Source organism: Microtus oregoni, unplaced genomic scaffold (genome assembly GCF_018167655.1).
Source record: "Microtus oregoni isolate MIOR12 unplaced genomic scaffold, Mior012 000003F_ref0000135, whole genome shotgun sequence".
NCBI classification, from domain to species: domain Eukaryota; kingdom Metazoa; phylum Chordata; class Mammalia; order Rodentia; family Cricetidae; genus Microtus; species Microtus oregoni.
The window spans coordinates 21606017-21625846 of NW_024543062.1; the positions used below are offsets into that span (position 1 = coordinate 21606017).

The 19830-nt window shown below is 42.5% G+C and overlaps 1 protein-coding gene across 2 annotated transcripts in view; it reads right to left on the reverse strand.

The window, feature by feature from the left end:
* Anapc7 (anaphase promoting complex subunit 7) overlaps positions 1-19481 on the reverse strand; it is a 29237-nt gene extending 9756 nt beyond the window's left edge. Inside the window, exons 1-6 of one of the 2 annotated variants that reach the window (XM_041649276.1) lie at positions 19292-19481; positions 12752-12938; positions 11690-11809; positions 4467-4578; positions 3764-3917; positions 2313-2455 (exon numbers count right to left, since the gene is read on the reverse strand). In XM_041649276.1, the coding sequence (XP_041505210.1) occupies positions 2313-2455; positions 3764-3917; positions 4467-4578; positions 11690-11809; positions 12752-12938; positions 19292-19392 (817 nt within the window). In that variant the 5' untranslated portion in view covers positions 19393-19481. Of the gene's footprint in view, positions 1-2312; positions 2456-3763; positions 3918-4466; positions 4579-11689; positions 11810-12751; positions 12939-18335; positions 18396-19291 lie in introns of those variants that run through there. The other variant, XM_041649278.1, reaches the window with a different exon arrangement.
* Between the last annotated feature and the right edge of the window lie 349 nt (positions 19482-19830).

Sequence of the window (19830 nt, forward strand, 5' to 3'; positions counted from 1 at the left end):
AGTTCAGAAGTTCAAGGTCTAAGTGACTGGTGAATGGATAGCAAACTATCCAAAACAAAAAAGGCCCTCTCTTCTGGCCTCTGTGGGCTCCTGCACATACATGCTCAACATAAACTTGCAGGCAAACACCACACACATGAAAGAAGGAAAGACAGAGACAGGCAGGCACAGAAGCAACAGATCCTACATCACAACTTGAAAGCCATTAATGTCAAGAACTGTCTGTCCCTAAACCTGTAGTGTGGTGAACAACTGCCCAGAAAAAAAACTCAAAAAAGCATCTCATAATTGCTGTTACTCAAGAGCTCTCAGCCATCAGCACATGCTTACTATGCTGAAAAACACCCAGTCTCAAACAAACAAACATATAAAAATGGCCTCTGGCCTATGCCCCAAAAAGCTGTAGTTTTGTTCTGGAATGTAGTTCACTAAGGAACACACCTCTCTCATTCTTCACCCTGCCAAGTCCCTTTCACTCCTCCCTCATGGTTTATAAAGGCCGTGCTGGGGGCTGGAGAGATGGCTCAGTGGCTAAGAGCATTGCCTGCTCTTCCACAGGTCATGAGTTCAATTCCCGGCAACCACATGGTGGCTCACAACCATCTGTAACGAGATCTGCTGCCCTCTTCTGGTCTGTAGACACACAGAGATAGAATATTGTATACATAATAAATAAATAAATAAATAAATATTTTAAAAAAATTATAAAGGTCGTGCTGACTCTCACAAACCTCCTCTTACTGTTCTCCTTCCTTATCATCCCTTCAAATTCCCACTCCTCACAGCAAGATCAAAGCCACACTTCTGCTAGCCTGGGTTTTGAGTGTAAGTATCCAATTCCAAGCTACCAATGCCACCAGGCTCTTATTTTTCTAAACACTAATTTTTTTCTCTCTCTCTTTACTTTTTTGTTTTTGTTGGGTTTTTTGTTTTGTTCTGTGATTTTTGTTTTTTTCCAGACAGAAGTATCTCTGTGTAGCTCTGGCTGTCCTGGAACTCACTCTGTAGACCATGCTGACCTCAAATTCAGAGATCTGCCTGCCTCTGCCTCCCAAGTGCTGGAATTAAAGGTGTATACCATTACTGCTGGCTTCTATTCAAGTAGCCCAGAATGGCCAATGAACTTGAACTGCTGACCCTTCTTTTTCTACCTCTCAAGTGCTGGGATTACTAATGTGGTGTAGGTAGATTGACAGGGGAGATCTTGCACGAGCACACTTTCTAGACCGTTCCCACATCTCGATACTTGGGAAGGCCCCTTCATACCCAGTCATCCTTTTTGTTTGGTAGAGTCAGGGTCTCACTGTATAGCTAGCCTTGATCTCACAATCCTGCCTCAGCATCCTGAGTGTTACAACTATTGTTCAGTCATTCTGTACTCATATAAAAAGCCTGCTTGCTGTCCTGAGCCATAGTCTTCTGTTGGCCTCTGTTGAGTCTTTATGATCTCACTTCTCTCTACCCCTGAGCATTCAATTTTTCAAACTGCTGGTCCCTTACCTGCCTCTCAGGCCACTGTTCCTTGTTCCTTTACCTGGAACTGCCTCTAGACCAACAGCTGCTCTGCCTGCTCTGATGATACTTTAACCACTCTGTCCCTTTCCTAATATCCGTTCCCTACTTCTCCATAATTATACTAAGGACAGAGTAAAACAAAAATCCCTAAAAAGGACATTAGGGTTCTGCAGATGCCATCAGTCAGCCACATCATAAATTTATAATTCACAGGGACGGGGGCCATGATACCCCTTAAAAGAAAAAGCTAAGCAATGGTCTGTGAGGAGAAAACACTTATATTCAAGTCAAAACAACCACTCAGAATAGAATTAGCTAAGTGTTAGAGACATACGCCAGGACAAGGGAAAGGACTGCTCCAGTAAGCGAGTCTCACAAAAGCTGTCTTGAAAAACAACAGTAGCAGAGCTGGGCACCATGGCAGCACATGCCTCCTTGGAAGGTAGAAGCAGGAGAATCAAGAATTCAAAGCCAGGTTCAAGGGTGGTCTGGCTACATGAGACCCTCTCTTCAAACAATAAAAAACAAGGGGCTGGAGAGATGGCTCAGCAATAAAGAGCATGTATTCTCACACCCATGTCACATGGGTCATCCAACTCCTGGAGAATCCAATACCTCTGGCCTCCAAGGGCACTGTACTCACGTGTACATGCCCACACACAGACACAGTTACGCACAATTAAAAATAAGCCTAAAAGCAACAACAAAAAACAAGAAACACAAGGTGCCAACGCCACATTCTTTCTGCCTTTTCTCTTAGCTGCCTTTTACAGACACTCTACAGCCCAAGAATTCACCTTTTATCAGATAAGGATCCAACATCTGCGCCTGTTCAAACTTGAGGACGGAGTTCTTACTGTCTCCTGCTCTGAAGTACAGGTCTGCCAAGCTTCCAAGCAGGTCCACGTTGTCTCGCAGTAAGGATTTTTTCTCCAGTGAACTTAAAAGATATTAAATACTAACCCTTAGAATCTGTCATAGAGCTTTAATCATTGCATTTGGGGGGTGGGCATATAAATGACATACTTTTCCGTATGTACAACATTTTCATAAAAAGGTTTTGGGGGGTTGTTTTTTTGAGGTAGGGTCTACTACTTTATCCAAGTTGGCCTTGAACTCATGATCCTCCACCTCCCAAGTTCTGGTATTTTTACACAGGCACAATAACTCCTAGCTATAATAATAATTAAGCCAGCAAGATGGCTCAACAGGTAAGGCCACTAAGCCTGATGATTTGCGTTTGATCCCTGGGACCTACACAGTAAAAGGAGAGAACAGACTCCTCCAAGTTGTACCCATGAACAATAAATAAATACAAATGCAATTTTAAAAACTTTTAAAAAGGACCCATGTTCAATCCCAGCCCTAGCACAGCAGCTTACAACTACCTATAAGTTTACTTCCAAGGAATCCAATGGCCTCTGTGCACTTAGCACACACATGGGATACAAACATACATGCAGACAGAACAACCATATACATAAAATTAAATAAATAAAATGGTTCAAAGTTATACAATGAAATTGTGTGTGTGTGTGTATCAAATATAAACCTGGTTATGATTTTCCTTAATTTTTTTTTTGAGACAGGGTATCACTATGGAGCATTGTCAAGCCTATCTATGCCTCTTGAGTGTTGAGATTAAAGGTGTGTACCACCACACTTAGCAAGGCTATAGTTTAAAAAAAATACATAATTTTTATATGTCATTCACAAGTGACAACTACTCATGACTGAAAAAAATATATAGCTTTTTGTCCTAGGACTATGAATAGAAAGAAATGCCAATTACAAAGAGGCACCCTATGTAAGGTGTTACAATAAATACATATACCGAAGAAAAAGGCGTGAACATATGACATCCACAGCAGTTTGCTCTCTATTCTTCACATGAACAGAGCAGAACTCAGTCCAGCTTTTCATTTTTACAGGTTCTAACAGTTTATTATATTTGCAACCATTTAGTGCATTAGAAAACACTGCCTAAAGACTGTAATGCCAAGCAGTAAGCATCTACTTTTTCTGCTTTACCAGAAATACATCAGATCTCCAGATAAGCAAAGGGCCTTAAAAATCCTTGGATTAAGCCAGGCTTGGTGGCTCATGACTATAATACCAGCAATAGGGACACTGAGGCTGGGAGACTGAGGCCAATTCAAGGAGAGCCCAGGCCACGTAGTAAGAGCTTACATATCTCAGACCGTGCCTCCCACCAAAACAATCTCAGAGTTTATATCCTGGCTCTCACCAGATGGTGTTGATTGCTCTCGAGTTGTCTCCAGTGTGCACAAAAGCATATGCTTTAATCCACACGGACAGCCAGTCCAGGTTGGGCACAGTCTGGATCACATTCATCGTCATTGATGCCACTTCCGCGCCTTTTACAGAAAGGGATAACAAACCTAATCCCCCCAAAAGCAAGAGAAAGGTGAGGCACAGCATCTTCCTCCCACAGTGCAGCAAACAGCAGGCTGCATAGCTGCCTTCTCTAGTCTAAGCGATGCACACAACACTAAGAGGTCAGAGCCTCAAGGATGGTAAGCACATACTGCCACTGTGCTATTCCCCTAACCCTAAAAGACAGGCATTACTCTTTATTTCAAAATGACAGTATTTAAAAAGTTTTAGGCCTACTCTAGGGGCTGGAAAAATGGCTCAATGGTTAAGAGCACTTGGTGTTCTTGCAGAGGATCTGGGTTTGATTTCCAGAACCCACATGACTTAAAACTATCCACAACTCCAGTTCTTGGATTTCAATGTCCTCTTCTATCCTCTACGGGCACCAGGCACACACATGGTTCACAAATATACATACAGGCAAAAACCTCATTCATACAAAATAAAATTAAAGTCTAAAAAAATGCCCTACTCTATCTAACGCATACTCATAACTGAGAACTATCATCTTTGAATGCAAATACCCCAGGCAACAGAAAGAAAACTTTCTATACCTAGAATGGCGTCAAGGGCCAAGGGGCACTGCCGCAGGACCTCCTTATAGCTGGTGACTGATGGGCGTTCCTGACCAGCTTTCTTGTACAGGTTTGCCAACATCATGTTTATCTACACACAAAAAACAAAGGACAGTAAAGCAAGTGCATCTGCAAAGGAAGTACTTCACTATGAGCAAGTTCTGATTTTTACTCCCAATTACTATTCTGCTTTCTATTAGAAAAATCTACCCACAGCCCTGGGCAAATAAAGATTGATTCCGTTCCTCAAAACAAAGAACAATTATCCTTATTTTTCCTACTTCTGTAATCCTTCCAAATAACCTCTTTATATCTAACCAAAGATGCTGCCTCTGGGATTAACACAGACTCAAGAAATGCACCAGAATTTTAGTTACTTTGATTTTTGCTGTTAAGATGAATGGCTCCAGAAGTGCTCAAGCTGATATATTTTAAAAATTTTTGTTGTTGTTCGTTTTTGTTTTGAGACAGAGTCTCACTGTATAGCCCTGGTTGGCCTGGATCTCATAAAAGATCTATCTGCCTCTTTTAAATGCATGCGCCTCCCACCTGTGTTTCTGTGTGTATGAGTACTGGTGCCCACAGAGGCTGAAGGAGTTAATTACCCTGGAGCTAGAGTTACAGGTGGCTCTGAACCACCTGACATGAGTGCTGGGACCTGAACTCAGGTCCTCTGAAGAGTTGTATACACTCCCAACTGCTGAAGCCACCCTTCCAGCCTAAACTCATATTTTAAATTTAGTACTAAAGCATAAGAAAGTGAAGAAGCCAGGCATGGTGGCACGTATCTTTAATCCCAGCACTTGGGAGGCAGAGGTAGGCAGATCTCTGTGAGTTCCAGGACAGCCAGGGTTGTTACACAGAGAAACCCTGTCTTCCAAGCCAGCTACCACCCAGACCCAGATCTATGAGTTAACCCACCCCAACATCCACAGCAACTATGAACTTGAAGCGTGTGAAGAGGATGAACCAACAGGATCTCCAAGGGGAGCCCCAGAGAAAGCCCATTATTTGGGTGTAGCAGAAGCCAGAGGCCTCAAACCAGACAAATGACAAATAGAAGTGAACATTTACAAGTAAAGATGAATGGACTAATGGGTAAACTGTGTGACTCAGCAACACACTAGTGCTTCCACCAAGAGATTCTTTTTTTCTTTTGTTGTTTTTTCTTTTAACTTTTTTGTTTTGTTTTTGGGGGAGGTTGCACGGGCAGAAGGGGGAAGCAAGGGGACAGGGAGATCAGTGGAATCCAGATGCATGATGTGAAATCCACAGAGAATCAATAAAAGTTGAGAAAAAAAAACTTTATTCAAAAAAGAAAAAAGTGAAGAAATCTTAATTTTTTTTTACTTCAAGACAGGGTTTCTCCATGTAGCCTGTCTTGGAACTTGCTTTGTAGACCAGGCTGGCCTCAAACTCACAGATATCAGCTGGCTACTACTTGCCAAGTACTGGGATTAAAGGTGTGCTGTGTGCCACCACCGCTAACTGACATTGTCCCAATTTCTAAAAAGACTATTTTTATTTATGTGCACAAATGTAACTGTGTCTGTGAGCATAAGAGTGTGTGGGTATGCATGGGGGGCCTTTGGAGATCAGCAGAGGTGGATCATCCCCTGGAGCTGGACTTACAGGTGGTTATGAGCTACTGATGTGGGTGCTGGAAAACTAACTCTGGCCCCAGGAAGAACAGCAAACACTTAACTGATGAGCCATCCTGAGCTTCAATCTCATTGTGTACCTAAAGAGGACCTTGAATTCCCGATCCTTATGCCTCACCTCCGAAGCACAGGATGACAGACAGGTACAACTAAATGGCTGCTAGCTTTTTTTAAGTTTCATATTTAGTAGTTCAGTCCGGCTATTCCACAAATTTACGGCAATCCTCCAGCCTCAGTTTCCTAAATGTTGTAATTACAGGCATGAGCCACAACACCGAGCTTACAACATTTGACATAGATGTTTAAGAAGGATCAGATACCCCCCCCCACACACACACACCACCAAATAAATGACATAAACCAAGGAAAACAGACAAACTTGGCTTCTGGCAGACCAGTGGCTAGAATATGGTCTAATACTTAAACTAGAACTGTCTACTCACCATATTGAGACAAAAAAAAAAAAAAAACCTCAGTGATCTCCAAAGGTGACATGACTCAAAGACTAACCACATTATTTAAATCCAGTGAGATAAGACATCTACATTTCAGAAAAATTTAAATATGGTACTTAATAAACCTATTTCAAAAGAAATCCTTCATTAAAAACCCTATAATCCTCTACCTATAATCCCCAGCACTAGGGAGGCAGATGCAGATGATCACAAGTTCAAGGCTAACTTGGGATACATACTGAAAGCCTCTCAAAAAAAAAAAAAAAAAAACCAAAACACCCAAACATGAGAGCTGGAGAGATTGCTCAGTGGTTAAGCGCACTTGTTGCTCTTACAGAGGACCCAGGTTTGTTTCCCAGTGCTCACATGGTACTTCACATCCATCTATAACTCCATTTCCAGGTAGTTTGTTCATTTATTAGGTTGAATGGGTTTTTTTGATTTTTTTGAGACAGGGTTTCTCTCTATAGACCGGGTTGTCCTGGAACTCACTCTGTACATCAGGCTGGCCTCCAGCTCAGAGATTTGCCTGCCTCTGCCTCCTAAGTACTGGAATTAAAGGCATGTGCCACCACCACCTGGCAATTTCCAGGAGGTCTGATACCTTCTTCTGACCTCCACAGGTACCAAGCACACATATGCTGCACATACATATATGCATGCAAATACATACACAAAAAAAATAATAAGGCCAAATGGTGGTGGCACACACCTTTAATCTCAGCACTCGGGAGGCAGAGGCAGGTGGATCTCTGTGAATTCAAGGCCATCCTGGTCTACAGAACAAGTTCTAAGATAGGCTCCAAAGCTACACAGAGAAACCCTATCCCGGAAAACCAAAAAGAAAGAAATGAATAAACTTATTACAAAAAAACCTAACCAGGGCAGCAAGCAGGCTCAGTAGGTGAAAGCACTTGCTGCACATGCCTGGCAACCTGAGTCCAATCCCTGTGGAAGGAGAGAATGGACTCCTGAAAGTTGCTCTCTGACTTCCGATGCAGTGCTGTCACACACAATAACAGTGAAGTAAAAGTAAATAAATAACTAAATCGTGAAACCCGAAACAAAATACTCTCGCTCCTACCCCTACATTTCTAAGAAAAACTAAAAGTACCAAAGAATGTACAAATTACAAAGATGAAGGTTGGGGAGATGGCTCAGTGGGCACAGTGCAGGCAACCACAAGAATCTTGAATTCAAATCCCCAGGACTCTTGTAACAGTTGGGTACTGCAGCTTGCAACTGCAACCCTAGGACTGACAACTCACTGACCAGCCATTCGAGCCAAAAACATGGATCACTAAGTTCAGTGAGAGACCCTGTCTCAAAAAAAAAAAAAAAAAAAGACATTCCAACATTAGCCTCTGGCCTCCTCATAGACCCACACAGGCAAGTACACTAACACACACAAACATACAGTACACATGCTAACATATAAGTGTACACAACATACTAACATACAAGTGCCCAGGACACATTTTAACAAAGAGTGTACAGCATATTCACTAAGGTACAAGTAAACCTTACACAGTAACATACAAATAGACACAGAAATTAAAAGACAGATAATCTTTATGGTACAAAGAGAAAACGACCATGCCCCAATTTAAGCTCTAAACAAGATGGTATTGGTAGATTGTTAACCTGAGGAAAGCAGCGGCTATGACAGCACAAAAGTAAAACAATTTTTAAAATTTTCAGTTATCTGCAATTTGACATACCAGATATTATGTATTCACTCAACACAGGGGCTCTGAAAAGAACATCTGTTTCAATTATAAACCTCAGTATATAAGTCTTATACAAAACTTAATTCACACTGATGCCTACACTGAAATAATAAAATGCTATAACTTAAACTATTTTATTTGGCTTTAGGTAGTGCATTTTAGAGGTCATTTTGAAAATGCAAAGAGAAGGGGCTGGAAAGATGGCTTGGATGTTAAGAGCACTGGCCACTGGCTGCTCTCCCCGAGGTCCTGAGTTTAATTCCCAGCAACTACATGGTGGCTCACAACCATTTATAATGAGATCTGGTTCATACATGTAGTTCATACTGTAAACACAATAAATTTTTTTTTAATTGCAAACAGAAGGCTAGAGAGACAGCTCAGCAGTTAAGAGCACTGCTGCTGATCCAGAGGACCTGTGTTCAATTCCTAGCACCTACATGACATCTTGCAACCATCAAAACTCCACTTGCAAGTAATCCAACGGCCTCTTTTGACCTCACTGGGCACCAAGCAAGCATGTGATGCATATACATACATACAGGCAAAACATTCACACACATAATTAAATCTTTAAAAATTACAAAAAACAAAAGAAAAAGGCAGGCAGTGATGGCTTAAGGCTTTAATTTCTGCAGAGGCAGGTGGATCTCTATGAGTTCAAGGCCAACCTGGTCCACAGAGCAAGTTCCAAGACAGCCAAGGCTACATGTACAGAGAAACCCTGTCTCAAACAAACAAACAAACAAACACACACAAACCCCAACACACACACAAGGAAAGGATAGACACCTAAAGCACTGTTTACAGCACTTTATTTATTATTGTAGAATACTATTTTAAAAAGTAATTTTACACCTAGGGGTATTGCTCAGTGGTAACATGCTTGTTTGGCAAACACAGAGCTGTAAGCCCTGTTCAGAAAAAAGAATCAAAGAAAGAAAAAGGCTATTTTTATATTCATGAACTTAATAAGCTTTCAAAAAGATTCACAAAGAAAATGCAAAAATGCTATTAGCTATAAAAAAAAATAAAATATTTACAGATTGCTAAGTTGTCCTCCCTGCCAGGGCATAGTTCAGATGTCTAACCAGTTCCAGTTAAAAGCACACTCTTTAATACACTGCCAAATTAAACACAAATATATATTTTGCCAGTATGTACCAAGGGATAATGAAGTCTTTTTGTGTATGTGCTCATGTGTAGATGCATGCAAGTGTGTGGGTATATACATACACATGTGTGGAGTCCAGAATCAATGCTATATGTCTACTGAGATGCCATTTCCCATTGACATTGGAACTCGGAAATCTACTACACTGGGTAGCCAGCCTGTTGTCACCCCAGCTCTGGGGCTATAGACATGTGCTGCTACAGAGGGTTTTTTACATTGGCACTGAGCATCTAAATGCTGGTCCTCATGTTTACATAGCAAGCATTCAATCCACTGAGCCACCTCCTCAGTTCAAAGAGTAGCTTGTAGTTTTGATTTTATAAAGGGAAAGATTAACACAATATTCCTGTTATCAAATTACCACACCATTAAATATAAAAAAAAGAAAGAAGCTTTTTAAAAGTGTTTTTGCACCTGCAGTACTCTTCAGATCACTATTCCTGAGATGAAGAAATGTCAAAGAGGGATAGGAGGGAGCAGTCAGTGTTAAGAACATGTATCTAGGGCTGGAGAAATGGCTCAGTGGTTAAGAGCACTGGCTGCTCTTCCGAAGGTCCTGAGTTCAATTCCCAGCAACCACATGGTGGCTCACAACCATCTGTAATGAGATCTGGCGCCCTCTTCATGCAGGCAGAATGTTGTATACATAATAAATAAATAAAATCTTTAAAAAAAAAAAAAAAGAACATGCATCTATTACTCTTCCAGAGGACCTGAATTCAGTTCCCAGCACCCACATCAGGTAGCTTACAGCTGCCTGTAACTCCAGATCCAGGGGGATCTCACACCCCTAGCCTCTGCAGGTACACACACACACAAACACTCTCTCACACACACACAATTAAAAATAATAAAAACGGGCTGGAGGGCTGGAGAGATGGCTCAGTGGTTAAGAGCATTGCCTGTTCTTCCAAAGGTCCTGAGTTCAATTCCCAGCAACCACATGGTGGCTCACAACCATCTATAATAAGGTCTTGTGCCCTCTTCTGGCCTGCAGGCATACATGTAGACAGAATATTGTATACATAATAAGTAAATAAATAAATATTAAAAAAAAAAAAACGGGCTGGAGAGGTGGTTCAGTGGTTAAGAGCATTGCTGCTATTCCAGAGGACTTAAATTTGGTTCTCAACACCCACATCAGATGGCTCACAACTAATGTTAATTCCAGCTCCAGGAGATTCAATGCCTCTTTGAGCACCTGTACTAATATGCACATAACCACACATAGACACACAAATAAATCTTTAAAAAAAGAGAAAGAGAGGGCTGGAGAGATGGCTCAGCGGTTAAGAGCACTGCCTGCTCTTCCAAAGGTTCTGAGTTCAATTCCCAGCAACCACATGGTGGCTCACAACCATCTGTAATGAGGTCTGGTGCCCTCTTCTGGCCTGCAGGCATACACGTAGAAAGAATATTGTATAAATAAATATTTTTTAAAAAAAGAGAGAAAGAAAAAAAAAAGGAAGCACAGAAGGAAGGAAGGACGGGCGGACGGATAGAGGGACAGATGACAGGCAGGCAGGCTAAGGAATAGCTGAGTCTGGTGGTGCAAGCCTGTGATCCCAACTACAAGGCTGGATGGGGTAGGAACCGTTAAAGTCCAAGCCAGTCCTGGTTATACAGTTTAAGGACAGCCTGGATAACTCAGTCAGACTTTGTTTCCAGATTAAAATTTTAGATAAAAAGAAAAGGGTCATGCCTGCAGCTTAGTGATGGGGGCTTGCTGAGCATGCCTGAAGCCCTGGGTTGGATCTCCAGTACCTCAAAACCAAGCCAAACATTTTTTCTGTTATTTGTCTGTTTCGGGATAGCCTTGAACACCTGGTTTTCCTCCTCCTCCATCTCAAGTGCTAGGATTATAGGTGAATGCCACTATACCTAACTGAATTCTCAGGGCTCCTTAACAAGTCAACCTTCCATCTGTCTGAACCCCAACTCCACTACTAGGGAGAAAGTGTTAAGAATGAGAGTGATTGCCGGGCTGTGGTGGAACACGCCTTTAATCCTAGCACTTGGGAGGTAGGTGGATCTCTGTGAGTTAGACGCCAGTCTAACTCTGTCTGGGGGGAAAAAATGAGAGAGCCATGAGAAGAATGATCAGACAGACTTCCTGAAACATGGAGAACATACAGGATGAGACAGAGTGAACAGAACTGGGGAAGAGGAAACTTCAGCTTACTTTAGGAGTTCTCTGTCTTGAAGGAATCCCGTCAAGTATAGCGATGGCATCTTTGTCTAGTTTCAGCATTGTATAACACTCAGCCATTTTGTATTTCACTTCAATTTCAGAAGGAAGACACTTCAAGGTAACAAAAAACATCTCTTCAAAATATGATCTCAACAGTGTGACAGTTCTTCAAAATATTAAACAAGGTATGTCATCTTATAACCTAGCAATCTGCTCCTAGATACATAATCGAGAAATAAAAACAAGATCACCCAAAAACCTGGGCACAAACCTTTACAGCCACATTACTCATGGTAGTCAGGAATAAGCAACCCAATGTCCATCAATGAATGGATAAACAAAATGTCCATCAATGAATGGATAAACAAAATGCAGCATGCATGTACCACGGAATATTACATGATAACAAAATGAATGGTTTCAACCCATACTTCAACCCTGCTCTCAAAAAAAAAAAAAAAAAAAAGGGGCTGGAGAGATGGCTCAGAGGTTAAGAGCACTGCCTGCTCTTCCAAAGGTCCTGAGTTCAATTCCCAGCAACCACATGGTGGCTCACAACCATCTGTAATGGGGTCTGGTGCCCTCTTCTGGCCTGCAGACATACACACAAAATATTGTATACATAATAAATAAATAAATAAATAAATATTAAAAAAAAAAAAACACCAAAAAACAATTTGTGTGTGTGTGTGCCAAAGACTGGGCAATGGTGGTGCATACATCTTTAATCTTAGCTCTCAGAAGGGAGACGCAGGAAGATCCCTGTGGGTTTGAAACCAATATGGTCTACAGAGTGAGTTCCTATACATTCAAGGCTACCTACACAGAGAAACCCTGTCTTAAAAACCCCAAATAAGCCGGGTGGTGGTGGCGCACGCCTTTAATCCCAGCACTTGGGAGGCAGAGGCAGGCGGATCTCTGTGAGTTTGAGACCAGCCTGGTCTACAAGAGCTAGTTCCAGGACAGGCTCCAAAACCTCAGAGAAACCCTGTCTCGAAAAACCAAAAAAAAAAACAAAAAAAAAAAAACAAATAAATCAATTCTTTTAATCACCTGGCTCTGTGGAGTAGACGCAGAATTTCCAGTTGAAGGTCTCACTTTTGAAGTTTTACTCAAGACTTTCTTCTGCTGTAAAGCCATGGTATACTTACTCACAGCATTACGGTACTCCTTATCGTGAAAGAGAGAATCTGCATGATACACCAAAAGCTGGTACTTTTGAGACGGGGAAAACAGCTCACTAGAAAACAAAAGAAGCAAATCCTACATAGGTTATTTTGAAGATTAGAAAGAATGCCTGCTGTGGCATATTAGTTTAATGTTACTCTGTCTAAAACACCTGATTGGTCTAATAAAAAGTTGAACGACTGGGGCTGGAGAGATGGCTCAGAGGTTAAGCACACTGGCTGCTGTTCCAGAGTTCAATTGCTCTTCCTGAGTTCAACTCGCAGCAACCACATGGTGGCTCACAATCATCTGTAATGAGATCTGGTACTCTTTTCTGGCCTGCAGGTATACATGCAGACAGAACACTGTATACATGTTAAATAAACAAACCCCTAAAAAAAAAAAGCTGAATGGCCAATAGTTGGACAGGAGAGCGATAGGTGGGGCAGCCAGGGAGAGAGAATAAATAGGAGAAACCTAGGTTCCAGAGATAAATGGGGGAGAGCAAGAAAAGGAGGAGAGCAGAAAGCCAGGGGCCAGCCTCCCAGCCACACAGTCAGCCATGGAATAAGAATGAAAGAAAGACAAAAAGTCCAGAAATAAAATGTTGTTAAAAAGAAATAGGATAATTTAAGTTAGAAAAGTTGGCTTGAACAAGCCAAGCAAAGACTGGGCATTCATAAGTAAGAATAAGACTCCACGTATTTATTTGGGAGTTAGGTGGGAGGCCCACAAAGAGTTAAAAAAAAAATCACCTACAAACACCTTGGTGTTTACTTAAGCCTAACAAAAAGTATTGTATGTTAGTTTATAGAAAAGTTAGTATACATTAAGTGCAAGTAGGTAAATAAGAGGCACAACATTTGAACACCATGCAAATACGGCACACATCAAGTACGATATCTTACTGTATTCTGATCTTGTGCAACTTAGTGTTTTCTTAATACTGAAGCTAAATAATACCTATAAATCAAATCCAATAAAATGATAAAGAAAACATGCTTTCCTTAAGGCTCTTTTTAAGGCCCTTCCACCCTCTTCCTGCATTTTGAGACAATGCCTCACTCAGTAGCCCAGGCAACCTTGAATTTATGGCAGTCCTCCTGCTTCTGCCTTGGAAGTGATGGGATTATAGAATGGCCCCCTACGCCTACTCAATAAGACCTCTCAGTTTAGCAGTTTTATATACACCTATATTACCTTAGGTTAACATCAAATTTTAAGGATAATATTGGCCAAGGATATCAATCTCAACAACTTGACTATTATTACCAAAGGGCAGAGACTCCAGAAAGAAGAAAATTTACCACTATGAATTCTTTTTAGAAAAACACTGAAAAAGCAAGCACCTGAACTGGGCATGGAGGCATAAGCCTTTAATCACAGCATTAGGGAGATAGAGATAGGTGGATCTCTGTGAGTTCAAGACTAGCCTACTCTACAGAGTTCCAGGACAACACAGAGAAACCCTGACTGGAAAAACCAAAACAAGCACCCAAAAATTTGAAAGCCAGTGTGAGAACAGAATAGGAAAGTCAAAGTGGCAGGATGAAAAAGGATTAGCCTGGGGGCTGGAGAGATGGCTCAGAGGTTAAGAGCATTGACTGCTCTTCCAAAGGTCCTGAGTTCAATTCCCAGCAACCACATGGTGGCTAACAACCATCTATAATGAGATCTGGTGCCCTCTTCTGGTATGCAGGCAGGCATGGAAGGAATGTTGTATACATAATAAATAAATAAATAAATAAATAAAAAAAGAAAAAGGATTAGCCTTAAGAAGTCTTTTTAGAAAGTCATCACTATTACTTATATGTATGTGCCATGTATATGTATATACTGTTGCCAGTAGAGAATGCTGGATCCCCTGGAAAGTAAATGATATGGGTTTTGGAAACCAAACTCAAGTCCTCTGCAAGAGCAGCAAGAATTCTTAAACTAGGGAGCCAGCTCTCCAGGATCTGAAAGTCTCTTTTTAATTTCACATACAAAAAAACAAACTTTTCAACACTAGAAGCACTATTAATCATCTTGACTCTCAAGTGTTTAAAAATAACATTAGGGAATTCATATTTCTCAAACGTTGTTTTTTCAGTATTTCAGATCAAGCCCAAGGCCTCACAAATGCCAGGCAAGGCTTCTATCACAGAACTTCATCCTTTACTCTCAAAAAGAAACCATTTTAACTAGTCCTTATCAGCAAGGTTAAATGCCTGGACACTGATTTACTTTTTGTCCTGCATGGGGTATCCATCCAAGGTCTCTGCATGCTAGGCAAGCATTCTATCCACGGCTCTATCTGCAACCCTGGTCAGATAATTCCAGTCCTACTCCTTGCAAACTAATTGGGGATTATGCATTTCTCTCTAACAGGTAAAGAAGAGACTGAGACAAAGAATTCTATAAGCAGGCATGCATATTAAAAAGTGGAAGCCATAAGTGGTGGCACAGGCCTTTAATTCACTGACACTCAGAAGGCAGAAGCAGGTAGATCTCTATGAGTTTAAGTCAGCCCGGTCTACATAGCCAGTTCCAGGACAGCCAGAACTACATATCAAGGAGTAGTTAATGGCTCAGTGGTTAAGAGCACTGGCTGCTCTTCCATAGGTCCTGAGTTAAATTCCCAGCAGCTGGTGCCCGATTCTGGTGTTTAAGCATACATGCAGACAGAATATGTATACATAATAAATAAATCTTTTTTTAAAAAATAAAAAAGACCTACGCATTGAGACCATGTCTTAAACAAACGTGATAAGGGAGAGGGCTATCTTAAAACCCCAACAACTAGGTTCCACTACCAGGTATGGTCATACTCTCCTGTAGTCCTAGCATTTATTTGGAAGCAGAGACAGGAAGACAAGGCATTCTAAGAACTAACCTTGGCTATATATATAATCAGTTCAAAATCAGTCTGGGCTATGACCCTTTCAAAAACAGGAGTGGGGTGACTCCACAGTTAAGAACATCTGGGATTTTTGGGGTTTTTGTTTGTTTTGGTTTTTCGAAACAAGGTTTCTCTGTAGTTTTGGAGCCTGTCCTGGAACTAGTCCTTGTAGACCAGGCTGGCCTCGAACTCAGAGATCCGCCTGCCTCTGCCTCCAGAGTGCTGGGATTAAAGGTGTACGCCACTGCCATCACCAGCGAGCATCTGGGTTTTTATAGAGGATCCAAGTCTAGCTCCCAACACACCTATCAGGCAGCTTACAACTACCTGTGACTTCAGTTCTGACCTCCCAAGGAATCTGATGCCCTCTTCTGGTCTCTGAAGGCACCATGCGTACACATGGTACACACACACACACACACACACACACACACATATGTAGATGCATACACATAAAAAAACAAAGAAATTCCAAGCAATCATTCCCTAATCCTATTCCCCTTGGAAGGCACTAATCTGTGGTACCTTCTTAAAAATAATTTTATTATTATTTATGTGTACTCGTATGCTTGTGTACATGCACATACACAAAACCAAAAATCATTAAAAAAAATCAAGTGCAATAGAACACATCTATAATCTCAGAACTTGGATGTGGACGCAGGAGGATGAAGAGTTCAAGGTCAGTCTGAGCTTCACCAAGACCCTATCTCAGAAAGTAAAACAAAGCTGGGCATAATGACTCAAGTCTAATCCCAGCATTCTAGAGGCAGAGGCAGGTGGATCTGAGATCACGCCTAGCCTACTTTATAGTTCCAGGGCAGCCAGGCTATACAGAGAAACTAGGTGGGGGGCAGTGTAGTGTGAGACAACCTGCTCTTGTACACTGTAAAGATTTGTCACTCACACTGGTTTAACAAACCAGTAGCCAGACTAAGAGAATTCTGGGAAGAGGAAGTTGCAAACCAGACAGAGGAAGCAAGATGAGAATGCCTTACTGAGAAAAAGTACCAAGCAACATGGCTAAACATAGATAAGAATTATGGGTTAAGTTGTAAGAGCTAGTTAATAATAAGCCTGAGCTTATAGGCCAAACAGTTTATAATTAATTTAAGCCTCTGTGTATTTCTTTGGAACTGAATGGCTGCAGGACCAGACAGGACAGAAACTTCTACAACAACCAGAAAGCAGAGAATGAATAAATAGATGGGCTGCTTGCTCAGTTTTGAACCTTACTCATCCATCTTTCTTATCCAAAGGAAACAGGTTTTTCATGTATTCCAGAGATACATCATAGACACATTACAAGGCAAGTGTGTTACAGCATATACTGACCACTTTGTGGGTAGAGCAGTATCTTAGGTATCAAACGCGTATTTTTCAGAATATACATATAATCAGGCATTTCAAGAGTCTGTTTGCTTTTAGTGGTACCAGGAACCCATATCTGGGTCTTACACATGCTAAGTGGGCTCTCCATGTCTGAGCTACATCTCCAGCCTTAGGAAAGCTATCACAAACCAGACCAACCTTTGATTCCTTGAGTTTATTATGTAACTTTATATAAAGTATTTAGCCATCTTGACCTCTTTTTAAAAAAAAATGTATTTTGGGTAGTGCTAATGATGAAACCTAGGGCCTCAAACATTCTACTTAAGTATTGTACCACTTAACTATGTCACCAGTACTGCTTTTTATTATTTTCTTTCTTTATAAATTTATTTATATTTTATGTATGAGTATTCTGTATGCATACCTGCATGCCAGAAGAGGGCATCACATCTTATTATAGATGGGTGCGAGCCACCATGTGATAGCTGGGAATGAACTCAGGATCTCTCGAAGAGTAGCCAGTGCTCTTAACCCCTAAGCCATCTCTCCAGCCAGCCCCACTAGTCCATTTTAACTGTTTTTAGTTTGTTTTTTTAACAGGGTGTATGTACACTGTCTATTAAAAAAACTTTAAAATATAAAGGATAAATGTAGGAACCTAAATGCTTTCATAGCTAAAAAACTGCCAATCTAACCTAATGAGAAAAAGCACAGGTTAGCTATGTTTAGTCTAACTAGAGAAGCAAACTGCTTCAAACAATGCTATATCATTAAGACCCAAGAATAAAGATTAGGGCAGCTGGGCAGTGATGGCACACACCTTTAATCCCAGTGCTCAGGAGGCAGCCAGGTAGATTTCTGTGAGTTCAAAGCCAGCCTGGTTTACAAAGCAGGACACAAAGAAACCTTTTCTAGAAACCCCTCCCCCTAAAGAAGATTAGAGGATTTCCTACGACCAATCACGCTGACCCAGGAGGAAAGGCTCCAGATTGAACACAGGTTGAGAGACCAGTGTTCCCCATCTCACACTAAGTGATAAAATGATGCGTGTGACTGGTAAGGTCCACAGCACACCAATAAGTGAAATGGGGATACAGGTCCTTCAAAGTCTTTGGCTGTCTGACCTATACCAGCTTCAGCCAAGCCAAAAGCAAACAGCTGCACAGAGTAGAGATTCCATTGTAACATCATCTGGAGGCCCTAGTGGTGGATTACAATAAAAATGATCCCAATCAGAGACAACTAGAATTCAAATACCCTAGCTCCTCTATGTTCTCTATGACCTCGCCTGACACACAGGACCTCCTGCGGTCTGCACAGCTCCTCAGCACTTTCAGGAAGTTCAGGAGTGCTTCTCACAAATGGGAACTGGGCTTTTTCAACAGGCGGCAAGAGTGAAGCAGAAAATCAAAAAAGGTCAATTCTGGTGGCGGGAGATCTGTTTAGGAAGTGACTTGCGCTGAAACCTGAACCGGGAGGCAGTTCTAAAGTGAAGACTAAGCAGGAGCCGCAGGTGTCAATCAGCGTGTGCACAGCAGTAGCTGAAAACACAACCAGGGAGGCCGGCCCGCAGTGAGAGCTCGGGCTTCAGAAGAAACGGGAGAAAAGAAGGAATCGCTCGGCTTGGGGAGCCACGCGGAAGAGTGAGCATGATGGGGGAATTTTGAAGCAGGGTCCAACAAGCACCCAAGGCTTCATCTGAGACTCAGTAAACCCGGCCAGAAATGTCATTCAGTTGGCAGTGCTTGCATAACCTTCATGAAGTGCCGGGATCGATCCCCAGCACCAAAAGAACACCGAGCATGGTGGTGCAAACCCCTGCGACCCCAGCTTCTGGGAGGCGGAGGCAGAAGCGTAGTAAGTTCAAGCCCATCTTCGGCTAGACAGCCCGTTGCAGGCTAGCCTGGCCCTGTTTACAAACAAAACCAAACGAGTCGCTACACGGCGGCTGCCTCGGGCCTTACAAAACGCGGCAGGGAAACTTTCAAAAAAGGCGCCACTCGGCGCGCCAAGGATGCTCTCGGCGCCGAGTATAGCGGCCCCCGTCCTACGCCGCGGCGGGACCTCCAGGTCTGACACTCGGGGGACGGGGTCTCTGGGAGGCCGCCGCCGCCGGAAGAGGCCTCGCCGCCCGCGCAGCCTCGGCGGGGCCACACGGTTCCTCCACCACCTCAGCCCCGGCTCCCAGACCGCCGCTCCCCACCTCCACTCACGGGTTGTTATTACTCATGGTCAGCAGCAAGCTGCTGAGGAGCCGCACGTTGGAGTGCAGCCCCGCGGCCGCCATGTCGCGCACATGGTCTATCACGCTCATCCTGCCCGGCGACAGTGAGGCCCAGCAGCAGCTGACAGAACGCCCGAGAGCAGAGCGGAGCCTCGGGGAAGGTTCCAAAATGGCGGCGGCGCTGGGGACCTTCGGGTCCAGACGCGGCTCCACCCCTGAGGATATAGGTAGCTATTGAGGTGCCTGAGTAAAAAGCGCCCGGGGAGCGAAAGCTTTATTGAGGGCTGACAACGCAATAGAAGGCAGCCCAGTAGGAATACCGACTTCTGAAATAAAGTCAGCCTGAGGAAAAGATGCATCTTCAAGGCTAGTAACATTGTACAGGAGTCCTTCACAAATAAGGTGGAAAACTGACAGTTAAAATTGAATTTTTGAATCAGGCGCCCAAGGGCCTACTTTTTTACAATGACGCGTGCGCACCAGGTGAAGGTGCCACGCCCCCTCCTCCGGTGGCATGTATCCTGTCAC